Raw genomic sequence first — 26,671 nt, forward strand, 5'->3', positions numbered from 1 at the left:
AAATGTCTAAACCTGCCATTGTTCCCAAAGCGCGCGCACATCTGAGCTCGTGTACCGTACTGTACTCGGCCGTGCGCGCGCCTCACTCACAGTTACGCGCCCTGGGGCTGGGGCTCTCGGAGTCTGAACAGCTCGTACAGACAGGATACAGAGCTTTGCCGCGTTGTGCCGCACGTCCCCGCCGCTCTCTGCCGCTCACCGCCGCTCTCTGCCGCTCACGTTGATGGGGACCGCCACACCGCGCAGGGACCATGCCGGTGATGAAGGGATTATTAGCGCCGCAGAACACCTTCCTGGACACCATCGCCACGCGCTTTGATGGCACCCGTAAGTTCCTCTTCTTTGGTCCGGGTTTGGTTTTGGTTCCTGTAAGTTCCTCTTCTGTGGTCCGGGTCTGGTTTGGTCCGGGTGTAGTCCTTGTTTAGTTCCTGGGCAGCATCGCCACGCGCTTTGTTGGCACCCGTAAGTTGGTGTCTCTCCCCTGCTTTAGTTTGTTTTGGTTCTGGTTTGGTCCTGGTTTGATCCAGGTTTAGTCCTGGTTTAGGTCCTGGATAGCATCGTTGGCACCCGTAAGTTGGATTCTCCTTTTCCCCTGCTTGGTCCGGGTTTGGCCCGAATTTGGTCCTGGTTTGGTCAGGTTTTTGTCCGAGTTTGGTCCTGCTTTGATCCGGGTTCGGTCCAAGTTTGGTCCAGGTTTGGTCAGGTTTTGGTCCGAGTTTCCCCTGCTTTGGTCCGGGTTTGGTCCTGGTTTGGTCCAGGTTTAGCCCCGGTTTAGCTCCTGGACAGCATTGCCACGCGCTTTGATGGATTCTTTAGTACGGTTTCCCCCTGCTTTGGTCCGGGTTTAGTCCTGTTTTGGTCCTGGTCTTATCCGGGTTAAGTCCTGGTTTAGTCCTTGTTTAGTTCCTGGTTTAGTTCCTGGACACAAGATTTATTTATTTATAATTTTGTTTTGTTTTGTTTTAAGTACTTTAAACCAGATCATGTCTTGCCATGAGGAATGAAGAGCGACACATCCTCTTTCATAATACTGGTTTAGTCCTAGTTCTAGTTTAGTTCTAGTCCAGGTTTAGACATGGTTAGGACCTGTTTTGGTTTTGCTGGTTATGTCATTGTTTTGTTTAGCCCCGGTCTAGTCCTGGTTTAGTCTTTAAACCATGTTTTAAATCTACTTAAGTCTTAGTTTACTCCACCTATAGACCTGGTTTTGTACTGGGTTATACTTGGTTTAAACCTTTAAACCGTTTTTAGTCCTGCAAGTTATGTCATTGTTTTGTTGTCCTGGTTTAGTCCCGGTTTAGTCCTGGTCTAGTGCTGGTTTAGTCCTGGTGTAGTACTGGTCTAGTTCTAGTTTAGTCCTGGTTTTAAATACTTGGACAAACTGTTATCATCAAATCACACTTTAAAGTCGATCCTAATGGTCTTCTCTTCGTGTCCATTGGCCTGTCGCTGTCCACGGTCCTGAATCAGCGGCACCGCGCGCTCAGCACCACGGACAGCGACACAACGAGCTCCTGTGACACCGAACCTCCAGACAACTCCTCCAGTCAGTCACCCGCCAGACTGCGAGGAAAGAGTTATAGGAATTCTTTATGATAAAATAAATAAATAAATAAATAAATAAATACGAACTTCATTTGACTTTATTGTTTATGATAAAAAAAACAAAAAAACAACTAAAAATAAAAACAGTCGCAGAAACAGTTAAATATATATTTTTTGTTATTTTTAGAGAATGTTGGGTTCCTCTTTATTAGTTGGTTGGTTACTGGTTTAGTCCAAGTTTAATCCTTGTTTAGACCTCTTTTAGTTAAATCCTTGAGCTTAAATCTTTATCTTAAATCCTGGTTTTGTCCTGGTTTTGTGATTCCATGTTTTAGTCCTGTTTTAATCCCATTTCACACCTGTTTAGTCCTGCTTTAGTCCCAATTTGATCATGGTTTAGTCATTATTATGTGATGTTACTTTCCTGCTGCTTTATTAATCTGGTTCATCTGGTAATCCTGGATATCTATCCTGTTTTGGACTTGGTTTAGTCCTTGTTCAGACCTAGGTTTAGTCCTTTAATCCCACTTTAGTCCAGGTTAAACTCTTATTATGTGATGCTAGTTCCCTGTTGTTTTACTGATCTGGTTCATTTGATAATCCTGGGCATCTGTCTTGTTCAGCACCTGATTTAGTTCTGGTTTAGTTCTGGTTTAATCCTGGTTCAGACCTGGGTTTAGCCCTTGTTATATTATACTAGTTTTACATTGTTTTTTTGAGCTGGCTCATGTGGATATCTGTCTTGTTTTGGACCTGATTTAGTCCTGGTTTAATCCTGTTCAGTCCTGGTTTAGTCCTTGTTTAGTCCTTGTTTAGTCCTGGTTTAGTCCTTGTTTAGTCCTGGTTTAGTCCTGGTTTAGTCCTTGTTTAGTCCTTCTTTAGTCCTGGTTTAGTCCTGGTTTAGTCCTTGTTTAGTCCTGGTTTAGTCCTGGTTTAGTCCTTGTTTAGTCCTGGTTTAGTCCTGGTTTAGTCCTAGTTTAGTCCTTGTTTAGTCCTTGTTTAGTCCTTGTTTAGTCCTGGTTTAGTCCTGGTTTAGTCCTGGTTTAATCCTTGTTTAGTCATGGTTTAGTCCTGGTTTAGTCCTGGTTTAGTCCTTGTTTAGTCCTGGTTTAGTCCTGGTTTAGTCCTTGTTTAGTCCTGGTTTAGTCCTTGTTTAGTCATGGTTTAGTCCTGGTTTAGTCCTGGTTTAGTCCTTGTTTAGTCCTTGTTTAGTCCTTGTTTAGTCCTTATTTAGTCCTTGTTTAGTCCTGGTTTAGTTCTTGTTTAGTCCTTATTTAGTCCTGGTTTAGTCCTGGTTTAGTCCTTGTTTAGTCCTTGTTTAGTCCTTGTTTAGTCCCTGTTTAGTCCCGGTTTAGTCCTTGTTTAGTCCTTGTTTAGTCCTGGTTTAGTCCTGGTTTAGTCCTGGTTTAGTCCTTGTTTAGTCCTTGTTTAGTCCTTGTTTAGTCCTGGTTTAGTCCTGGTTTAGTCCTGGTTTAGTCCTTGTTTAGTCCTGGTTTAGTCCTGGTTTAGTCCTGGTTTAGTCCTTGTTTAGTCCTGGTTTAGTCCTTGTTTAGTCATGGTTTAGTCTTGGTTTAATCTTGGCCTCTCCAATCCAGATTCTGTCCTAATTTAAACTAACTGGCCATAGATTTACTTTTCAACACTGCCCAAATTGAAGTCCATTAATCGTCATGAATTGGCCGTTGCATAACCATAGTCTTCCTCACATGGTACAGAATATTTGTCTCATTTGAGAGTTAGCTCTGGTGCTCTTCGCGTGGGGACTCTCCGGCGCTCCTTGGCAGCCCTGAACACATTTATCAAATTTAATTGGTCCACGGTCGACAGTCCTACACGTGTATTTACGTCATGAATGCTGGGTCAGCGTCTTCTCATTCCTCACTTTTAGGTGCCGTACTTTATCACACCTTTAGCACTATGGACTTTGATTCATTGTAAAAATTTTAATTCAAAATTACTGGTTTAGTCCTGGTTTAGTGGTGGTTTAGTCCTGGTTTAGTCCAAGAGTAGCCCTGGTTTAGTTCTGGATTAACCCATGTTTAGCCTTGGTTTAGTCTTGGTCTAGTTTTGGTTTAGTCCTGGTTTTATCAGGGTTTAGTCTTGGTTTAGCCCTGGTCTAGTTCTAGTTTAGCTTAGTCCTGGTTTAGTCCTGGTTTAGTCATGGTTCAGTCGTGGTTTAGTCCTGGTCTAGTCCTGCTGTCTTCTTGGTTTGGTCTTGGTTTAGGCTTAGTCCTGGTTTGGTTCTGGTTTAATCTTCTGTTTCCTGTGTAAATATCATTTTGGATAAAATTTTGTGTATTGATGACATAGGTAAAGGTATTTCAGCATTACTTTCTGCAATGTTTTTCCTTTTAGTCCCGGTGTAGACCTGGTTTAGTCCCGGTGTAGACCTGGTTTAGTCCTGGTGTAGGCCTGGTTTAATCCTGGTGTAGACCTGGTTTAATCCTGCATAGGTCAAACCTGATTCATTCCAGTTTTATTCATTACATTCAATACATATTTTGTTTTCCATGCTAATTGCTATGGCAACGGCCCTATTTTTACATTTGTATTTTATCATTCTGAATGGATAGATACAGATTCTAATACAGTGCATTCAGTAACTTTTCATGCTTGTGTCAGCACTTTACTCAACTCTTTAGTTGACAAATAAATACCTGGACTTTGTTCAGAAAAAATCCTTTGAAGTTTTGATTTAAAGGCACTGTACCTGTCTTAAAAATGTGAAAAACAGAGTCAGTTCATTTTAAACAGTTTGCAGTGGTCCATAGTTATTCCTCACTTAATTTATGCATTCAGACCATCTTAATTATTCACCATGATGAGTTTATAAGTACATTTCTATTGTCACAATAATACTAACAACAACCAGCAAAACAGTGCAACAGCATGTTTCTCAGACAATGATACACAGTGGCTAAGGGTCTCTAGCGCTCACAATAAGAAGGTTTCGAGTTGGATCCCCTGGGCGCCCGGGCCTTTCTGTGTGGAGTTTGTCTCTTGTCCCTGTTTCTGGATGGGTTTACTCTGGGCACTCCGGTTTCCCCCATCAACCCAAAACATGCACCACAGGTCAAATCCTGCAGTTAAGGACGTCCTAACCCAGACTAGCTCAAGGTCTGGAGATGGGCCTCACAGCTCCTGACAGGTTTAACCCAGACACACTGAAGGGTGGGTCAAATGCAGAGGCCACATTTCCCTACGGAGACAATAAAGTGTGTCTCATCCTTAACCTTATTGTTACCTCAAGAGCTGCTTTTACAGTATATTTACACTGGGCTAAAACACATTCTCAGTAGTTACATGGACACACACAAATTAGGTACAGTCACTTTAATGTGAATAAAGATTACATGAGTTAGGACTGTCAAAAGTATCGAAAATCAGATATTAATCAATTGCAAAACTCGTATCGAAACTAGATACTCATTTGAGCAAGTATCGTTTCTAAAAGATTCACGGGACAGAAATCATTGGTGGAAGAGTACGCATGTTTGTTATTTAAGTAAAAGTACAGATACCAGAGCAAAAAATATTAAAGTAAAGGTAAAAGTAAACATATTTCACACAGATTTTAAGGTCTTATAAGGCTTCAGTTGTAGTAATTTTGATACAGATTTGTGTTGAAGTTTGTCCAGCAGAAACAATTAAATTTATCATGTTTATTTGTATATTTTATTTGCTCAAATTATAAACGTGTTAAAAATAAACCCCACAGATATAAGACACAAGGGAATAGAAAAGAAATACTGCATTTTAATGTTGAAAATCACATTCTATTGTCTAAATAAAGAGTGTTTTTTTTTTTTAAATTATCACAATATCACAATTATCAGCATCAGAACTGGTATCGAGTTTAAAATGTTAGAATTATGACAACAGCAGTGTGAACATGAGCAGATACAGAAATGTGACAGATATGATCCGTAACACTGTGTTTCTGTTCAGGACCCTTAGGGAAGCTCTGGACCATCGCCTCATGAAACGGCCCAGACCGAAACGTATAGTGTCCTTGGGATGAATAAATGTAGGGAGAAAGAGAGAGGGGGGGAAAGAAAGGGAATAGAAGGAGGTAACAAGAGTGGAGAGTGGCCTTGAGAATACAGTCAGGGGAGTGGGGGGAGGAAGGGAAGTAGGGAAAGGGGGGTGGGACAAGGAGAAGGAGAGAAAGAGACAGAGAGAGAAGGGAAGATGAGAGAGAGAGGAAAAGACCCGGGGCAAAGAAAAGGGAGAGAGAGAGAGAGAGAGGAGGAAAGATGAGAGAGGAGATGAAGAGGGATGGGGAGAGAGAGGTGAGAAGATGAGAGAGAGAGAGATAAAAGGAAGAGGGGAGAGGAAGAGGGAGTAGATGAGAAAGGGGAGAGGAAGAGAGAAAGACAAGAGGGAAGATGTGAGAGAGAGGAGGGAAGGAAAAGGGGAGAGGAAGAGAGAGTAGATGAGAGAGGGGAGAGGAAGAGAGAGAGGGGAGGGAAGATGAGAGAGGAGACAAAGAGGGATGAGAGAGAGAGAGGAGGGAAAATGAGAGGGAGTAGAATTACAGGTGAGCAGGTGGGAGAGAGAGAGGATGGACGATGAGAGAGGGAGTGAGGGGGAGGAAGAGGGAGAGAGAGGATGAAAGAGGGGATGAGGAGAAGGAAGAGGAAAGGGGAGAGAGAGGGGGAGGAAATGAGAGAGGGGAGTGGGAGAGAGGGAGGGGAGGAAGAGAGAGGAAGAGGAGAGTGGGAGGGAGGGAGTGAAAGAGGATGGAAGATGAGAGAAGGGTGGAGGAGAGGGGAGAGGGACAGGAGGAAGAGAGGGGAGAGGAAGAGAAAAAGACGGGGGTAAGAGAGGGAGAGAAGGTAGATGATAGAGGAGGGAGGACAAAGAGAGAGAGGAGAAAGGGGTGAGGAAAAAGAGAGAGAAGAAGAAGTAGAAGAAAGGGGAGTGAGAACAGAGAGGAGTAGGAGAGGGAAGGAAGAGAGAGGAGGAGGGGTGAAAGGTGGGAGAGGAGTTGGAGTAGATTGGGGAGGGGACAGGGAAGGAGAGAGATGGAGAAAAGAGAGAGAGAAAAAAATGGAGGGAGACGTGAAAGAGGGGAGAGAGGGAAAAAGAGAAAAAGGAGAGTATGGTCCAGTTTAGTGAATCCAGTTTGACGTCACACAGAGCCCAGTCGAGAAGTCGGATGATGAATGGAAGTGAAATTTGTACTGAGGGGAGAGAGGGAGAGAGAGGAAAGAATATGAGAGAGGATCAACACACAGGAGAGAAGGAAGCAGAGAAAGAGAGAGGGGGGAGATAGAGATAAAGAGGGAGAGAAAGAGGAGGGAAAGAGAAAGAGGGAAAAGGAAAAGACAGAGAAAATACACAGAAGAGGAATGAAAGGTGAGGGAGAGAAGATGAAAGAAGAGACAGGGAGAGAGAAAAATTAAGGAGCCAGAGAAAAAAGAGGTGGAGAGATTTTGACACATAGACATAAGTACAAATATAGGCAAAAACATGATACAAAACTACACAGCAACTTGACAAACCTGATGTGATGTGCAGTAGTTTCATTAGCGGGATGCAGCTGATTGTGTTGTGATCGCGCTCTGAAGGGGGAGAGACTTCTTTTAATTTTTTTCTTTATCTTTATTTATACAGGGGAGCCCATCGAAAGCACTTAGACTCTCTTTTTCATGGGTGCCCTGTTTAAAATACAATACAAGAAGAAAAACTAACAAAACAAACAAGCATATAAGTCCATAAAAAACAGGTGCAGGTGTGTATACAAGCATGGAGAGCAAAGGGAGGGGAGACTCAGCAAGTCAAAAATGAAAACAAAACTTATAAAACACGTTAATGCATTGTTTTCAGTGAATGTAGCAATATGTTAGATGGTAGCAGTTAATACCCCATTTAATTAGATAGTTAGTTATTAAGGCTTAGTAAAAGTTATTAAGAGGGTTAGACTTATTATTTATTTACTAAGTCAAAAATCATTCTTTATTTTTTTATTACTTTCTTTCTTTTTATTTATTTATGTATTTATTTATTTGAATGTATTTATATTATTATTTTTCTTATTTCTTATTTATTTTTATTATTTATTTATTTATTTTTATTATTTATTTATTTTTAGTTATATTTATTATTTATTTTTATTATTTATTTATTTATTTAAGGAACCATGTACAGTTAGAACAGAATATTTCCATTTGATGCATTGTACCAGAGTTGGCCTTTGGTTCATTTACATGCACAGTCCCCACAACAATACACAAACATTTGACAAAACACAAACAAGTGACAGTGGGTTGAAACACAAAAAGTACACACACCCTTCCACACACATAGACACACACATGTATACATACAGATCCAGAACCATTGGACCATATAACCTAAATAGATGAATTCGTACAGTTTTGGGTGCTCTTAAAGTGCTTTTTTTTTTTTAGTTCAATCTCAAAACCTTTGATTGTGACACATGACTTTATGGAGTCCAGCTGCATGTTCCACTGTGTAGCGGCCTTCACTGAAAAAAACACCATTGTCCAAAGGTGGAGTGATGGAAAGGTACTGTACCGTCATGCAGAGAAGCTATTTTTGTGGAGTTTGTAGCACGATAGCTCACAAAGTCCAAAACAGTCAGGAGCCGAGCCATTTACGATCTTGAAAACCAGACACAGATTGAAAAAGAGTCTGTAATTTTCAAGACTTAAAAGATTATATTTTGTCAAGATGTTACAGTGATGATGCATTAGAGGATTTTTATTATATTTTATATTAGAGGTTTGTTTATACACTCATCCTAAAGGTCTACGCAAGTGATGGAAACAAGTGGGACAAAATAAGGCCGTGCTTCCAAGGATAGATCAGGTCTAATATGTCCAAAGTTACCTGTGCTGTATTTGATGTTTTTTGTCATGTTGTTAATATTTTTTTTATTTATTTAGGTTTGATTTATGTTTCTTAAAGTGCATATGAAATGTTAGCATATTCATTTCACTAAAACACAGTAAACGTGATTGGATTTATGCCTATTTTTTCTCTAGTTTTTCCAATTTTGGTGTGGAGATAATTTCATAACCTAGCAATAATGTTAACAAAGGCCAAAATGTGTCAAAATAACACAACAGCTATGATTAGACTAATAAAAATAAACTACAACACCTTTATTTTGTTAAATGCAGGTTTAAACTGTCACAAAAATGTCTTGAGCTTGAATAGTCTCTGAATTTTAGATAGAATTTCCTGTATTGGTGACATAGGCAGAGGGATTCTGTTTAACTCAGTGCTGCTTCCTGTATTTTTATACTTTTTTTTTACACAAATTGCTGCTTGTGTAATTCATGGTGAACCAAACCAAACCAAGTCAGAATTAGACAAACATGAAAATCTGTCATATGGACTTTAATAAACTATGTGTTCATTAGGAATTCAGTCTTTGTTCATTCTTTCCTAAGGTCAGTTATGGTGTAGTTTTTATAAAGTGTTACAGAATTCCCCCTTCCAAAATGGCTGCCCTTGTTCCTGTGTTTCGCTGAGAGTCCCTGTGAATAGCACACTTACCGCACACTTAGTTCTAGTGTATTGTTTTGTATCCTGCTCTTTTTTTTCCCAAGTGGGAGCATGGGTGACGTAGGGTTGTGGGCTGAGCTTTGGATACGATCACTGCTCACTGTAAAGAGGGTTCGAATAGGGCTCAGGAGAGATGGCGAAAATGCTCAAACATGCATGGGTGACATCTAAATCCTCTTCAGGCATGTTTTTGATGAGGGAACAACGTTATAACATGGTAGAAAGTTCCAAAAAGTCCATTTTGGATGATACCCTCATTTAAATAGAGATGGGTTTTCTGAAAATGCTGTTTTGTCCTAGTTTATGGTTTATATCTCTGTAATCACTGGGCCTGTCCACATAAAACTAAAACTGGGACAAAGTTCTGTCAGCCCAAATAAAACATACTTTTATTAGTGACCTTATTACATTCATATCTTCATTGTTTTCACAGAGCTGCTATTGTGATTGATCAATTGTCCATGGTTCAACTCCAGCTCTTTCCACTGCACACTGCTGTTGTGTCCTTGGTGTGAGTGGTCGGAGGGGCCGATGATGCAGATTGGCAGCCTCGCTTCCCTCAGTCTGCCCCAGGACAGCTGGGGCTACAGAATCTTACCACCACCGATTGTGGTGTGAATGCACTGTAGAGCACTTTGGATGTCTGAAAGTGGGCTACATAAATGCATGATTATAATTATAATTATCAATAGGATGTGTCCAGAGTCTTCTAAACAAGGCAAGGCAAGTTTATTTGTATAACACAATTTGTACACAAAGTAATTCAAAGTGCTTTATAGAGTAAGAAAAACATTAAAGTCATAATACAACAGATCAAAACATAAATAATCATAAATAATCATCATAAAATGAACAAGAGAAGAGTAGGAGCAGGATCAAAACCCTTCAGTCAAATGCACAGCTAATGAGCCTGGATTTAAACATTGTCAAAGTAGAGGCCTGTCTCACATCTTTGGGATGACTGTTTTAGTTGCATAAAACTAAAACGCTGATTCTCCATGTTTAGTCCTGACTCTGGACACCAGCAGGAGGCCCCTGAAGTGCTCAGAGTGTGAGATGGTTCATATGGCACTTTGGTGCTGGTCCATGGAGAGACTTGACACATGCAGAGCTGCTCTAAAGTCTTTTCTCTGAGCCACAGGGGCCAGTGCAGAGACCTGAGCACAGGACGCATGTGTGAAGTACTTCCTGGTTCTAGCAGCAGCGTTCTGGATAAAAAATTAAGACTCGTTTAGAGAGGCCAGTGAGCAGCCCGTTACAGTAGTCTAACCTACTGGAGATAAATGCATGGTTAAGTATCTCCAAGTCAGGTTTTGACAGCAAACAAGATGTGAATATTTTATTCCAAACTATTTTTGGTGAGAGTTGGGTTGTTAAGTTACAAAAATGGGATTATATTAAACAGTGTATTTGTACTAACTGTGGTAGGGAGTACCAGTCCTCTTTAGTAATGTCAAAATAGAATTTGAAACTATATGGGAGAAGTAAACTGTATATAATGTCATGACAAATATCCAAAATGTCAAGCTATATTTTTTATCCAAGCATCTGTGTTATCTACACACTCTATCCCTGCTGCCTTTACACTAAACTCCACCTGACAGAAGCTTCTAATGTCTCAACCCCACATCTCAAATGTCAACTTCACATTTTACAAAGTATTTTCTCTCTGCCTCTTCTTTCCTCCTCCCCCCTTTGAACATTACACAGACAGGTTTCTCTAAACGTGGCATGTATAATTCTCTCTCTTTCTCTCTCTTATCTCTCTTATCTCCCTCTCTCTCCTCTTCTCTAGGTCTCTTTCCCCTCCCTCTCTCTCAGCATCATACAGTAAGGTTTCCCTAAATATACAATGTATAATTCTCTCTCTTTCTCGCTCCCTCCCTCTTCTCTCTGTCTCTCTCTTCATGCCTCTTCTCTCTCTCTCTCTCTGTCTTCTCTGTCTCTTGAACACAATACAGACAGGTCTCTCTCCCTCTTTTTCTCAATCCCACTTTCTCTCTCTCTCTTTCTCTCTCCTCCCTCCCTCTTCTTTCTCTTCAATCCCTCCATACCTCCCTCTCTCCCCCACCCTCCCTCTTTCTCAGTCTCCCCTTTTCTCTCTCCCTCTGTCTGAGCATAAACAGTGATATTTCCCTAAACCTGGCATGTATAACACTCTTTCTTTCTCCCTCTTCTCTCTCTCTCTCCCTCCCTAAATATGGCATGTATAATTCTCTCTCCCTCTTCTCTCCCTCTTCTCTCTGTCTGAACATAACACAGTGAGGTCTCCCTAAATGTGGCGTGTATAATTAAAGCGTTCTAATGGCGGCCTGCGCAGGTGAGGCTGTAAAAGTTCTACTGATTTCTACAAGTGAACACAAAGGAGAAAGGAGGGAGGGGCTGACACTGTGCAGAAGAGAGGGGGATATAAAGAGGGGAGAAGGAGGAGAGGAGTGAAGAGAGAGGAGAGAGAGAGATGGGGAGACACGACACGACTGAAAGAAGCAGACAGAGGCGCTGGTTTAATTGAGCACTGTTGACCTGTGATTATGAACAAAAGACGATTAAATAAACAGTTGCTAGCGTTAGCCTCTTACTTAGCTCAGGCTGTTAAAAGATCAATAATTTCTCGGACAAAAGGCTAAATAATCCGGTCCGTTTGCCTGAGATTCATGTTGAAAACTTGCATGATTATTATTAGTCCATAAATTCTCGTGCGTTAGTCCAATTTGATCACTATCTTATCCAGAAATCAGTTTTTCTCAGAGTTTAGTGGACGTTTTTCTACCAGATGCCCGAGTGTGACCTGAATGTTGTAAGCTAAGTGTCTGTGAATGAGTACACTAAATACTAAGTACTGCTAAAGAGTGCAAGGCTGAATGAGGGGTTAGGGGCTAGAGACATTCAGACACAGACAGCATTTTCCTGTTGGATTTTATGTATTTTAAAGAGCGATATGCAAAATCTACCGTGTCATAGCATTGTTCTCTTTTCAGAAACATCGCTGAAGAGAGTTTATATGTCATCCATGCATGTTTGAGTAATATAACGATCTCTCCCAGGCCCTATCCAAACCCTCCTTACAGTTAGCGCTAAGAACGTAAATCACCCATGCTCCCACTCGACAATCCTCCAGAAATATACAAAAACATGATACAAAACTGTACACAGCAACGTGACAAACCTGATGTGATGTGCAGTAGTTTATTAGCAGGATGCACGCTGATTTTGTTGTGATAGCGCTCTGAAGGGGGAGTGACTTAACACAGAGAGCAAAGGTGAAGTGAAAATGAAACTAGTAAAACATTTTAATAAGTTGTTTTGGGCGAATATAGCATTTTCTAACATGGTAATAACATGGTATAACGTTACCACAGGAAGTAAACAGATTGGTTGGTTGCCGCAGGTAACTAATATCCACTAATATTGCGGTTGTTGAATATTTACACAAATTTGGACCGTTGGACTATACTGTGATGACGTCATGTAACTCCTAAAGTCAGAGTTTGCTCCTGTAGTCGTTAAACAGTGGGTGAGACATTAAAATGAATGGGATACTGCACAGAGGTGTTGACTCTCTGACAGCCCTGGACGTCAAACTGTTCAGGTTAATGAAACATTAAATTTTCTGAAACAAAACAAAAACAGTGAGGTGTACATTGATGAATTAACATAAAAACACTTAAAAACACAGCAGTATCCATCATCTATCATACTTTTTTTTTTTTTAATCAAAATGTTGTAAACTACGATTGCGGTGCTGTGGTTCAAATCTCAAACATCCCAATAACACGAGAAGTCGCTACGTACTTTTACTTCACTACATTTGAGAGACGGGGCCTGTACTTTCTACTCCACAAAACTTTTGAACTGGACTTAAAAGTACAGGTACTTTTTTAAATTATTGTATGAGACCTTCTGAAAAGACTGAGGGGTTATTTTTTATTCAGTTCATAATTTGAGCAAACAAAAATATTCAAGTAAAAATATTCAATCACTACATTTGAAACGTTATTAGAGCTCAAAATCTGCACAAAATACTTTTACTTGTTACTCAAAGTACATTTTTTAACTTACACTTTTAGATTTTTTTCATGTAATACTTTTACTTAGTATGTTTTTGCTCCAGTATCTGTTCTTTTACCTTGTACCTTTTAAGTACACAGTTAAATACCATAAATTTCAGTCTATTGAGACAGTAAAACTCTATAAATTAGCCGCACTGTTGTATAGGCCGCAGGGTTCAAAGCATCGGAAAAAAGTAGCGGCTTATAGTCCAAAATTTATGGTACTTCTTCCACCACTGACTGTCGGCATGTAACAGCACAGTCCAGTTTACATTAAGCACAGATTAGGAGAGGCGTTCAACTACACGAGGTAAGAAACAGTCAGGCAAATATTAGACATGCGGAGAGCAAATAACTTGAGAGTATGTATGATAATCGTTTTTATTAGCAATTATAGCTACTAAGTTTTAACGCTAATGCTAAATTACCGAACATCTCGTAGTCCTCCATTCGCAACTATTCGGTTCTTTGACCTGCTGTGGATTGGGACAAGAGTGACCTCACAGGTTTTGGCTCAAAAAACAATTTGAACTGTGTCGTTTAGTGCATTTCAAGTTCTCTGTGCATGTAAACGTAGTGAGTCTCTTATCAGGTAATAGGATAAAAATTTTGTAGCAAATGCATTCAAAACAATCTAACTTTTGTCCAGCTGTGATTTTGAAAAATGAAACGTAGAAAGTGAGAAATCATTCTGAGCGGCCCATGTTTCACTGTGGAATTGCGCTGTCACTGTTGTTGTTGCCTTGATGCTTCAGTACCATTACACATTTGAGCTCTTATAAGCCTGTACCGCTAACAAACGCTGTGCTCCGTGAGGCGTTCAGGAGCCGCTCACACCCTGGGAAAGCAAAGCGCCGTTCACATCGAGTCATGGATTCTCTCAGGCTGATAAAACCTCAGCGATAAAACTTTGAATGTAGTTATAGAGCTCACTGTCGGCTTAAAAGCTGAATCTGCCTTTTCACTTGAAGATGCTGTTTACTCACGTTTCTCTGCATGGTTGTTTTTGTCTGAGATCTTAATCAGTTTGAGAGTCTTTGTCAGAAACATGCCACACACACTTTAGCTGTGACCAAAGATTTGTGATCATCAGCTAAAAATTGCGCGTCGTATTGGAAGTTTTGTCTCAGAGTGAGCCATCCTCTCCCTGCATCTGCGATTAATCTTTGTGGCCAACAGCGAACACAAGTGCTCCTCAGTAATAGAACAAGAGCTCCGGCATGAACAGGAACATTTCTCCCTTATTCGGTTTCATTTTCTCACTTTTACAAGCACAGAAAATACGCTAGAATGTACTGTAGCGCTAGCCTGTGCTGATCAGTACAATTACACAGACGTTACCACACGGAGCCTGGAGCCTGATATTCCCTCTGACAAACTTTGATCTCAGTTCACAGTGTGCATGTGAGCTGTCGTACCACTTAAACTCCTCACGCTGTGTAGACATCCAACAATCTTATACGACAAAAAAAATCATGCAGTGTTTCTATATAAAATTAAGGCAACAGTGAACATTGAAATTGCTGAGTTTAAATGTCTTTTTGTTGAGATATTAAATACAAAAAAATACAGACGGAATTTTACATATCTTATTTAGTATTTGAATAAACTAGATTTGATTGAAAATTTGCCTAAAAATTCTAATTTTGTCTAATTTTTTGGTGCTAAAACTATCAAGTTTTCTTCTTCCACTCAGTTTTTGTACTTAAATAAGGAAAAAATATCTGAAATGTACATTAAGTGTGTTCATTAATCTGCTGGAAATAAATGAATGAAATAAATAATAAATCAGGCATAGAATTAAATATTTAAAAATCCTTCTGTACGTTTCATCTATAATAAAAAGTACAAAAGTGTAAGATTTGGTTTAAGTAGGTGCTATACTTTAAGGACTCATCCTTGTATCTTTATGGGAGAAAAATGCATTTTGAGAAAACTGCCTTTGAAGTTACAATGTCCCATAAAACTCTATGGCTGCAAGTTGATTGAAGTAAATATTAAAACATCTTTTGGTGCTGAATGGAGACAAACTGACCCAAAAAAAAAATGCATTAAATGATGGTCAGATTTTTACATAACGCTTTTCCACCTTCAAAGAACCACTCCTCCATTCACACACACATTCACACATACAGACACTGGGGGTGAGATGGTTAAATATCTTGCCCAAGGACACAATGACAGCATTCATCTGAGGGAGCTCCCGCCTTCAGATCAGTGGACAATCGCTCTACCGACTGAGCTACTGTCGCCCCGCAGCTACTGTCGCCCCACGTCAACCGAGACTCTCTTTAGCCCTATAGAAAAGTGTCACATTTCACCACCATAATTTCTGCGAACATTATTATATTTGTCTGCGGCGTAGTCCCAAGGTGTGAGTAGGCAGATGGTTGAGCTCTCCTACAGTGAAATAGTCCAGTAGTCACTTACCTAATGAGTGTGCATATGACTATTAGGATTCATTATGGAGTGAACATGGAGTGTCCCTCTGCAGTGCGCACTCAGCAGTATAGTGTTCTAGTCTGGTCCCCTACACCGTCCCCTTCTCCCCTCATGTGCTCCGTGTGCGTACTACCACCGCTGTCAATCTGGCTCCCTTTTCTTTTAATTAGCACGATTCTACACATTCTTTTCTACAATTTTTAGACGTTTTGAGAGTGACAGTGCGGGAGAGAGGCTAGTGGGTGTGGATGAGGTATACACACAGTTGAAGAAAATTTCCACTTTTATTGGGTATTAACTGCTAACATGACATATTTAGATCACCATGTTACCGTTTATTGTTTAAAAAAAGCTATATAAGCATGGGTGATGTAGGTTTGTGGGCGGAGCACTGAACAGGACTGTACTGCTAATCGTAAGGAGGGTCCGGAAAGTGCCCGGGACAGCTCGCTAAATTACTCAAACACGCATGAATGACATCTAAAACCTCTTCAGGCGTGTTTTTGATGAGGAAACGACGCTATAACATGGTAGAAAGGGAGGGCATCTGACACACACAAAAAGGGCACCGGACACACAAAGAGGGCATTTGACACACACAAAGAGGGCACCGGACGCACAAAAAGGGCACCGGACGCACAAAGAGGGCACTGGACACACAAAGAGGGCACTGGACACACAAAGAGGGCATTTGACACGCACAAAGAGGGCACCGGACGCACAAAAAGGGCACCGGACACACAAAGAGGGCACTGGACACACAAAGAAGGCATTTGACACACACAAAGAGGACACCGGATGCACAGAGAGGGCATCTGACGCACAAAAAGGGCATCTGACACACACAGGGAGGACATCTGACACACACAAAAAGGGCATCTGACACACAAAGAGGACATTTGACACACAAAAAGGGCATCTGGCACACAAAGAGGACATTTGACACACAAAGAGGACATTTGACACACAAAGAGGACATTTGACACACAAAGAGGACATTTGACACACAAAGAGGACATCTGACACACAAAGAGGACATCTGATACACAGGGAAATCCTCCCAAAGTGTCTAAATGTGCTAACCACATTCAAATTGCAGTTTGTTTTCTGCGCTGGTCAAACATGTGGAAGGCCCAAGGTGTAAACTTGAGCAGAAACAGTGTAATCCCACACACAGAGCTGGCTCATTGTTGTACAGTTGTGAACCTGGTTGCCATGGTTTGTCTGCTGTAACTATGACAACACCCGAAGTTCCTCTCTTCTCCTCTGTCCCGCTCACTTTCTCTCTCCTCTCGTACTCTCTCCTTCGCTCCTCACACCTCTCCTACCGTTCTCTCTCTCCTGTTGTCGCTGTCCTCCCTCCACTCTGACCTCCTCCATCTCTCACCTCTTCTCCTCTCTCTCTCTCGCTCTCTTTCTTGCCACTCATTCTCTTTAAATCCTCCTCTCTTGTCTCTCACCTCCTCCATTACCTCCTCTCTCTTTTCCTCTCTCTCTTCTCTCATACGCTCTCCTTCACTCCTCACACCTCTCCTACCTTTCTCTCTCTTGCTCATCTTATTACTCTTTATACCATCCTCTCCTATCTTTCACTTCCTCCTCCATCCCCCTCTCTCTCTTGTCACTCATTCTCTTCATACCCTCCTCTCTTGTCTCTCACCTCCTCTCTCTCTTCTTTCATACTTTCTCCTTCTTCTCTTTCTCTCCTCACTCCCCTGTTTCTTTCACAATCTGCCCCCCTCTCCTCTCATTTACATATCCACTTTTATCCTCTTTAGCCCACTCATCTGTCTATCTTCTTGCTCTACCTCTATCCCACACCGTCCTCTTTCTACCCCTTTTTCTCTCTCTGGCCTCTCAGTCTGTCTCCTCACTCTACCTCTCTTCCCCGTTTTCTCTTTTCCCTCTCTCTCCACTCTTCACATTTGTCTCCCCCTCTATCTCTCTCTTTTCCCACAGTTCTCTCTATCCACCCCTTCTCCATCTCCTATTTTCCTCCCCCATCGCGTACTTTTGTCATACCTCTCTAGCTCTCTCTTTTCCTATTCTCATCTACTCTTCCCTTTTTCAAAACTTACCTTTCCCCACCCGCTCTTCCCTTCCCTCTTTCTCTTCTCCCTTCTATCCCTTTCTCTCTCTCTCCTCTCATTCACACATTCCCTTTCGTCCTTTTTAGCCCACTCATCTGTCTATCTTCTCACTCTACCTTGATCCCATACTCAATTCATCCACCACTCCTGTCTCCTCCCCACCTCCTCTTTTATCCTCTCTTTCGCCCCTCTTCTCTCTCCCTCCTTTCCTATCTTTCTCTCTCCACCTTTTGCTCACACAATTATATCCCTCTCATCAGTCAATCACCTCTCCTTACCTCTCCACCACCCCTCTTTCTCTTTATTCTTCCTTTATTCTGTCTGTTCCTTGTGTCATATCTCCCTCACCCCTTTATCCTCCTCTTTTACCTCTCTTTCTCTTCTCTTTTACACACTCACCCCTCTTTCTCTCCCCTCCTTTCATTCACCCATTCACCCTTAGGTCCTTCATCACCCTCTCATCTGTCTATCCCCTCTCCCTACATCTCCTGACCCTCTCTTCCTCCCTCTTTCTCTTCTCTCCTCTCTCTCTCCCTTTACCCATCCTTTCATACTTCCATCCTTACCCTCTCCTTTACACCCTCCCCTCTCTCTACTTCTACTACTCTACGTCCTCTCCCTTCTCTCCTTTTCCTCAATGTTCTTTCTACAAATTCAACCTACTATCTCCCCTTTCTCTCCCTCCCTCTCTCCCCTCTTTTCATCTCTTCTTATTTTTCCTCCTTTTCTCCCTCTTCACATTTACATACACACACACACACGCCTCTATCTCTCTCCTCTCTTCTTCTCATTCACACATTCATGCATGTGTCCTTGTATTTGTCTCCTTCTCTTTTTCCCTCCCTCCCTCCCTCCCTCCCTCTCTCCCTCCCCTCTCCCCTTCCCTCCTTTTTTCCATTCACACATTCAAACCCGCTCTCGTATGTCCCTCTCCTCTCCTTACCTGTCGTTTGCCTCCTCCCATTAGCGGACCTCGCTTCTCTCCCCTCTCCACCAGGATATAGCCCTTCCTTCCCTCCCTCCTCCCCCCCCTCCTTCCTTCCCTCCTTCCTTCCCTCCTTCCTTCCCTCCACATGAGTTATGAATCTGTCTACTTCCTGGACACCTCCACATATGGGTTTGTGAAGACTGCATATTCAAGTTAAATATATAGTGCCTATTACATTTAAGATCATATCAAAAAGAGAGGAGAAGGAAGAGAGAGAGGGAGAGAGAAACAGAGAGAAAGGGAAAAGAGGGATGGGAAAAGGAGAGAGAGAAGTAAAGGGAGAAGGGGAGATAGAGATAGAAAGAGAGAAGGGGAGAGAAAGGGAGATAGGCGGTGAGAGGAGGAAAGAGAAGGGGGGAGAGAGAGAGATGGGGAAGGGAGATAGAAGGCGAGAAGTGGAGAGAGAAAGAGAGAGTGGGAGGTGGTGGGGTGGAGAAGCAAAAGATATACTGCATATTTACCTGTCATGAGGGGCAGGTGCTCCATAAAATAATGTCCCCTCAGTTTCCACAACACAAACCAATATGAGACCAGAGATGTGTTTAAAGACATAAACTGTGACATTCACTATAAAACCATAAGATCTTATACTTTTAAAGCTGCACTTTTTTCTGGAGGGGGGGTCTGCCACCTGCTTGTTTCCATGGAGATGTCATTTCTTAGCCTGGAATTTTCCACATTAAACTCATCTATGTTGCATTTATTCCATTCTAGGACAAGATATTCTTACTGTCAGTGGGCTCGCCTCTCCACAGATCTGACTGGTCATATATGTTTGAGAAAAGGCAGACTAAAGATGGCAAAAAGCAGATATAAACATAAAATAATGATCTCTCACCAAACGGCGACTTGATCTTGTGACAAACCGCTGTATTTCCAGTGATGGGACTTTTACATTGAACCGACATGTTAGCAAAACAAAGCTAGCATGTTAGCATCAGCTGTTCCCTGTTTATCTATGCATGGCCCAAAAAAACTCAAACCTATTAAGGAGATGCTTAAACGCAACATAGAGGTGCAGAGAAGTTAAATGAATACAGAAAAAGCTAACAATAAACAGGAAGTAGTTTTGTGTTTATGCTAGTTTTAGTTTTAGCCACATCTCACACCGACACAAACGAGAATGACAACATATCTACACAAACGCTATTCTAAATGTAAAATATAAATAAATAAATAAACATGAGCTGCAATAAAACAACAGAATGAAACGCTTTGGTACTTAGTTTGCATTTGTGTCCTAGAAGTTATGAATTCAACCAGCCAAAAAAATGCAAGAAAACATTTCTCAATAGTGCAAAGAAAAAGTAAATAAGACAACTCATATGGTCATGAGCTTTGACTAATGACCGAAAGGAGAAGATCGCGGTGACAAGCAGCCGAAAGGGGTTTCCTCCGAAGAGTGGCTCTTTTAGAGACAGGGTAGGAGCTCGGTCACACAGGAGGAGCTCGGAGTAGAGCCGCTGCTCCTCCATGTCGAGAGAAACCAGCTGATGTGGCTCAGGCATCTGTTTCGAATGCTCCCTGGATGCTTTCCTGGGGAAGTGTTCCGGGCATGTCTCACCGGAAGGAGTCCCCAGGGAAGACCCAGGACACACAGGAGGGACAATGTCTCTCGGCAGAACTGGGAACACCTTGGGGTCCCACTGGAAGAGCTGAAGGATGTGTCTGGGGTGAGGGAAGTCTGGGAGTCCCTGCTTAGACTGCTGCCCCCACAACCCGGCCCCGGATAAGTGGAAGAAAATGTATGGATGAATAACACAATTCTAAGGTTTGATGAGGTTTTGATGAAGTAACAACAATCTAAGAAAGCTAAACACTCAAGAGTCCATTTAGAGTAACATAAGACCTTAAATAATAAAACATTTGTAAATGAATACATGAATACACACAAGATTGATAAGTCATAACTTAAACTTTCCAGAAAAAAAGCAAAAACATCTCCATGGCAACAAGCACTTGGTAAACCCTCTACCAGGAAAGTAACACGGTGTACCTTTAAGGTTAGCGTTTCTTTCTCTCTTTTCGGAGCGTCTCTTTCTTTATTTGTGATGTAGCAAGTGTAGTGAGAGAGAGTGATCTGATAAGAGCCAGAGCTGCGCGGTGGCGAGGAGGCGGCCATGTTTGATTTGTTTAGGAGAAATGAAAGTGTCCAAACTGCACTGGTAAAACTGATGTAGAGAGAGTCAGTGGAGGGAGAGGGAGAGAGAGAGAGAGAGAGAATGATAGAGAAAGAAAGGGGGGACAGAGAGGGGAGAGAGAGAAAAACAGGAAGCAAGGGGGATGAGAGGGAGGGAAAGAGAGACAGATGGGGGTAAGAGAGAGAAATAAAGAGAGAAAGAGACTGCAGAAAGAGAAGGAGAGAGTAGGAGAGGGAGAGAGATGGGAGGAGAGAGAGTGATAGTGAGCGGAGCATTAAGAGTGAGAGAGGGAGAGAGAGACAATGGAGGGAAAGAGAGAGACGGAGAGCAAAGGTGTGGCAGAAAGAGAAAGGGTGAAGGAGATGGGAGGAAGAAGAGGGGGAGAAAGAGAAAGACCTGGGGAGACAAAGAGCGAGAGAGACGGGGAAGGGAGAGAGAGACAGTGGAGTGAGAGGGCAAGAAAGAGAGAAAGGGGGAGACAGAGAGGGGAGGGAGCAAGGGGGCAGAGAAAGAGGGAAGGATGGAGAAAGAGAGGGGGGGAAATAAGGAGAGAAAGAGAGAGGATGAGGAACAGAGCGTATGACATGGGATGTGGTACGGAGAGGGAGAAAGCGATAGTGGAATGAGACAGAGGGAGCGAGATAGAGACGGAGAGGGAGAGAAGGAGAGAGAAAGGAAGATGGAGAGAGAGGGGGGAGGGCAGCCAAAAGGGAGATAGAGGGAGAGGGAGGATGGGGAAGTAAGAAGGGAGGAGGGTGAGAAAAAGAGAAAGATATACTGCATATTTACCTGTCACAAGGGGACGCCGCAGCACAAAATAATGTCCTCTCAGTTTTCATAACACAAAGCAATATGAGACCAGAGATGTGTTTAAAGACATAAACTGTAACTCAGAAGATATTATACTTTTATTTTCTGAAGGAGTCCATTATATGCTTATTTGAAGAAGCAGTACAAAAAAAACAAAAAAACAAAAAACAAAAAAAACCAAAAGCAAATAAACACAAAAACACAAACTAAATCCAGTGTATCAGAATGCAGCCTGTTTAAGAGAGTCCACTGCAGAGCTGTGTTACTTACACAGAGCTGGCTGAGACGTTCATTAATCACTTCTGTAATGTCCCTGCACATGTCCTACTTTCTTCTACCCTCCTCCCTTCCTTCCAGTCCTTAAGGCTTAAGGTTTGTTTGGAAAGAGGAAAACAATAACCATACAACACTGTGTTCGCCTGCACTGGTTTAAAAAGACACAACAATCACAACTGAACCTGCAGATATAAGACACATACAACTTTTCTCATTCTCAGTATATGGACAGGCCAATAACTGTCTTGAGAACCAAAAACACAAACTCGTAGTAACATAAACAACTTGTTGAATGTTTTTGTAATTAAAAATAAATCAGCATTACATCTGTTATCAGTAAAAGCAGTAGTGTGCAGTGACTTTAATGGGTAGGCAGCAGATGTGGGGTGGACATCATCCTTTAGTCAATAACAACTTAATAGTGCCACTTTTAATACAAAATACACTGCAAATTAGTGCATTTATTTTTACTCACATGAAATGCATAATGAGCCATTTGGAGTCAAACTAGAAAAGCCTAAACCTACATAGTTTATTTATATTTGTATAAATTGGACTGTATTTGACACCCAGACAGGGCTAGTCAGTGGGCTATTTGTTTTTTCACAGATTTGTCCTATTTCTACACCACATTTATGCAGCTGAGCCTTTAGTACTATTGTTATCTATGTCATCATTATTATTATGCATCTAGAAACCATATGAGTGACATGAAAACTCTACAGATGATGCACTTACTACACAAAATGTACATGAAGAGATACTGGTGAGACAGGTGGAGAGCAGGTGGAACTGAGCATACTGCTGTAAACTCTATAGAGGCCTGTCTATAGCCACCTGCATTACATTACACTCATTTATTTCCTCATTGGTTTAACTTCTTCCATAACAACAGCTGCTATGTGTCACGTCTCTAGACCTGTGACAGTTCTGAGGATGGCTTGCAGCTAGCACACCAAACATGTCAAGGTAAATGCGTCTCACTGATAAGTTGTCTGGCTAAATGAAAACAAGGAAAAAACAAATATTAAAATTGCACAGATAAACCCAGATAAACATGTTCTTCACAGTTCTTCTGGACACACATGCTTAGACAAAGATCTGACTTCAAGACTCAAATTAAAGATAAATTGTGCTCGTGTCTGCTATTTATTTAGAATCTTACACCCATGAATCTTTATGTTATAATTTGCACATTTTAAATCTCAATATTGATTTAAAATGAGTGTAAGAAACAAATCTGCTGACTTCTAGGTTAGAAAATGTAGGTGATTCCCGCCTGCCTCTTTATGGCGCATCACTTCTGAACTGGAAACATGATTAATATTTTTGAGACCTTTGATATAATGACCACTCCTGGAGAGTAATAGAAAAGAGAGGGTGAGAGAAGGGATAAAGTGGGAAAGAGGGAGGAGAGAGAAGGGGGATATAGAAAGGAAGGAGGGAGGAGTAATAGAGAGGAGAGAGAAGGAGAGAAAGAAGAGATAAAGTGACAAAGAGAGAGGGAGAGAGAACGGGAGAGAAAGAAAGAAAGAAAGGGAGAGAAGGAGTGACCACTCCTGGACGAATGAGGGATCACATTTCAGACATCTATGTAAGTGAAAGACCTTAAAGACAAAATCTGACTCTTCAGACGTTCAGATTCACTACAATCAAGATGATACAATTAAATCCAGTAAAATATTAGTTGTTAATGTATGATGTTTGATCACTGCTTCAGACACATTTGTGGAACATGGGCACATTTCTTGACCCTGACATGGCACAACTGTGAAAAGAGAAGTGAAAACCATTTGAGCAGACTTCATGAAACTCATTCAAACTCATTCTTGAGAGAAGACCAAGAGTTTGCACCACTGTCGACAAAGCAAAGACTGAATACTCTGAGGATTTTTAAAACATATTTAGCTGAATTTTTGCTAGATGATTCCATACATCATATATTTTATGTCTTCTATATAAAATTTAGAAAGGAGTAAACATAAAAAAAACAAAAGAAAAAAAAAAAAAAAAAAAACTTGAATATGAACGTGAATGAGAAGGTTTGGCTGGACTGAAGTTTGAAGCGTATCACGTCTGATGAAGGCTAACCCCACAGCTTCAACACTGACATCAACGTGCTCAGAGGAGACAAAGCATCATTATCAGAGTTTATTCCCTGACAACTGTACCACTGACACAGTCTCTGATGACCAACCAAGAATTATAAGAATTATACTTTGCACAAAAGTAGTGGTCATATTTTTAGTTAAAAATAATAGTAGATCTAATAGTGTCACCATCCTTATGCACTTTGAATGGGGCATATTAAGTAAAATCTTTCCTTTTAACTATGTTATAACAGCGTTCCCTCATCACGATGAGAGTTGTGAGAGTTGTATTTGGAATGATTCATGCATGTTTTTAATCCTGTGTTGTCCTAAATTTCAGAAAAAAATGCAGTTTTCACCCGCCCACTTCTCTCTACTAACTCAGAGAATTCAGACTTCTGGCCATCAAAATCTGCTGCCTGCTATGTTAAAAGTCACCTGATCTACATAATATGTTATAGTTTAAAACTAAATACCCCAAAAAAGCATACTGCCTTGTTAAAGAGGGGGTATTTTACTTCTGTGGGGTATTAACTACTAACACAAGATATTTAGATCACCATGTTACCTTTTATTGTACTGAATATTGCTATATTCACCGGGAAAAAAATAAATAAAAAATTATATATATATATATATAAACATATATATATATATATATATATATATATATATATATATATATATATATATATAAACATATATATATATATATATATATATATATATATATATATATATAAACATATATATATATATATATATATATATATATATATATATATATATATATATATATATATATATATATATATATATATAAACATGTTTTATAAGTTTCAGTTTCCCTTTGTCACCCCCCCTTCAGAGCACTATCAATCAGGGTGCATGCTGCTAATGAAGCTACTGCACATCACATCAGGTTTGTGAAGTTGTAGTGCCATTGTCTATTTTACTTTTACATATTTATGAAAAATTGCCACACAGGAGCATGAGTGATGTCATCTTTTGGGCTGAGCACTGGATAAAATCTTACAGTTAAACATAAGGAGGGTTTGAATAGGGCTCAGGACAGATCGCTAAATTACTCAAATGAATGGCATCTAAAACCTCTTCAGGCATGTTTTAGATATGGGAACATTATAAGATGGCAGAAAGCTACAAAAAAGTCAATTTTGCATATTACCCCCGCTTTAAGCACTCTTGATGAAGCTGACAGCTCTATAGTACTGTGATTGAGTCATTGTTTTAAAAAATCAAAACTGCCATTATAAAACAGAAATTGCTTGTATGGTGAAAGATAAGTACCACCAAACGTTCAAAGCTCAATCCTGCACTCTTCTCCTTTAAAGTTCACTTTATGATGATGTTTTAATGTGTTTCTTATTCCGTAAAGGCTTGTACAAATTGTGCTGTACAAATAAACTTGCTTTGCCTTCTCAAAACAGAATGGAAATCAAACGATAGATCTTATGGTCATTTGTCATCACAGAGCTGTTTAACCCTGAGCTTTTCAACCAAGTCTTTGAGAAAAATGAATGGGATACTGACTTTGAGAATGAAGTGGAGGCTTTTCACTTTTGAGCTCCATTACAGAAGATCTAACAATTCAAAAGCAGAAGTGAAAACAAAACCAGCTGCATTCACAAAGACCGTACGACACCTGTACTCAGTGTTGGGAACTAACTAAATACATGTACTGAAAATACATATTCTGAATACAAATTTTAATGAACTGCATTTTTGTACAGTTACTTTTTCAGTTGATGTTTTCACAATACAGTTACTTTTCTAATAACAAAAGATTGCATTGCAGCACTTGATCACACAATTTAGGCTTTAAACGGTTCAGAATTAGTACTAATCAGTGACAGGAAATGCAAAACAAACATAAAACTGTTTGTAATTGTATGTCGTGTTTTTAAACCATAATATAATACCACTCGATGTAAAATTATTCCAAGTATTCAGTATACATTTTCAAAGTATTCTTACAGACTTATCACTCTGTAAACCAGTCTTTTCTGCTATTTATTGGGAACCGGGGGCGTGGCCTGTTAGCTCCTCACATGGACCACACACAGTGAGGCTGAGGCGGGGTTAAAGTTCAATTTGGGTGGTGGTCGAACCTCACAGATATATTGTATAAGCAGTCTTGAAATTAAAATAAGTCCACTGTTTACTGTTCGCATGTAATTATAAAGTGTTTTATTGCCCGAGTATGAGGAAGTGCTCATTAGCATGCATGGTTTTGGACTCAGTGGCTCTATTCAGGCTTGAACGTTCAAAGCCTAAATCACAGCCGTGGTTTAATGATACCACACGTGAACTTAGGCGCACATGCAGACGTGCTGAGAGGAAATGGAAAAAGGATGGACTACAGGTTTCCCAGCAAATACTGAGAGACAGTCTTACAGAATATCAGCGGGCTGTTAAAACTGCTAAATAACTTTATGTCCAACCTTGTGTCGTCCAACTGCCACAGACCACAAATGCTTTTTAACACTTTGAAATCTCTTGTAAATCCTTGTAACACAAATACTGTAGTGCCATCACCAACGCTTTGTGAACGTTTTTTGTCATTTTTCACTGATAAAGTCTCAGTGCTTAGGTCAACACTGACACCTGTTGTGGTTCCTGTAGCTCCAACAGTTTATAATTCGGTCTTTGAGCATTTTGATCCAGAATCTTGTCCAGAAAA

General features: G+C 40.7%; 1 protein-coding gene across 1 annotated transcript in view; it reads left to right on the forward strand.

The window, feature by feature from the left end:
- Nucleotides 1–251: 251 nt before the first annotated feature.
- kcnh8 (potassium voltage-gated channel, subfamily H (eag-related), member 8) overlaps nt 252–26,671 on the forward strand; it is a 153,415-nt gene continuing 126,995 nt past the window's right edge. Inside the window, exon 1 of the mRNA XM_055225495.1 lies at nt 252–327. Coding sequence (XP_055081470.1) covers nt 252–327 — 76 coding nt within the window. The remainder of the gene's footprint in view (nt 328–26,671) is intronic.

This window comes from Periophthalmus magnuspinnatus, chromosome 11, assembly GCF_009829125.3.
Source record: "Periophthalmus magnuspinnatus isolate fPerMag1 chromosome 11, fPerMag1.2.pri, whole genome shotgun sequence".
NCBI lineage: Eukaryota > Metazoa > Chordata > Actinopteri > Gobiiformes > Gobiidae > Periophthalmus > Periophthalmus magnuspinnatus.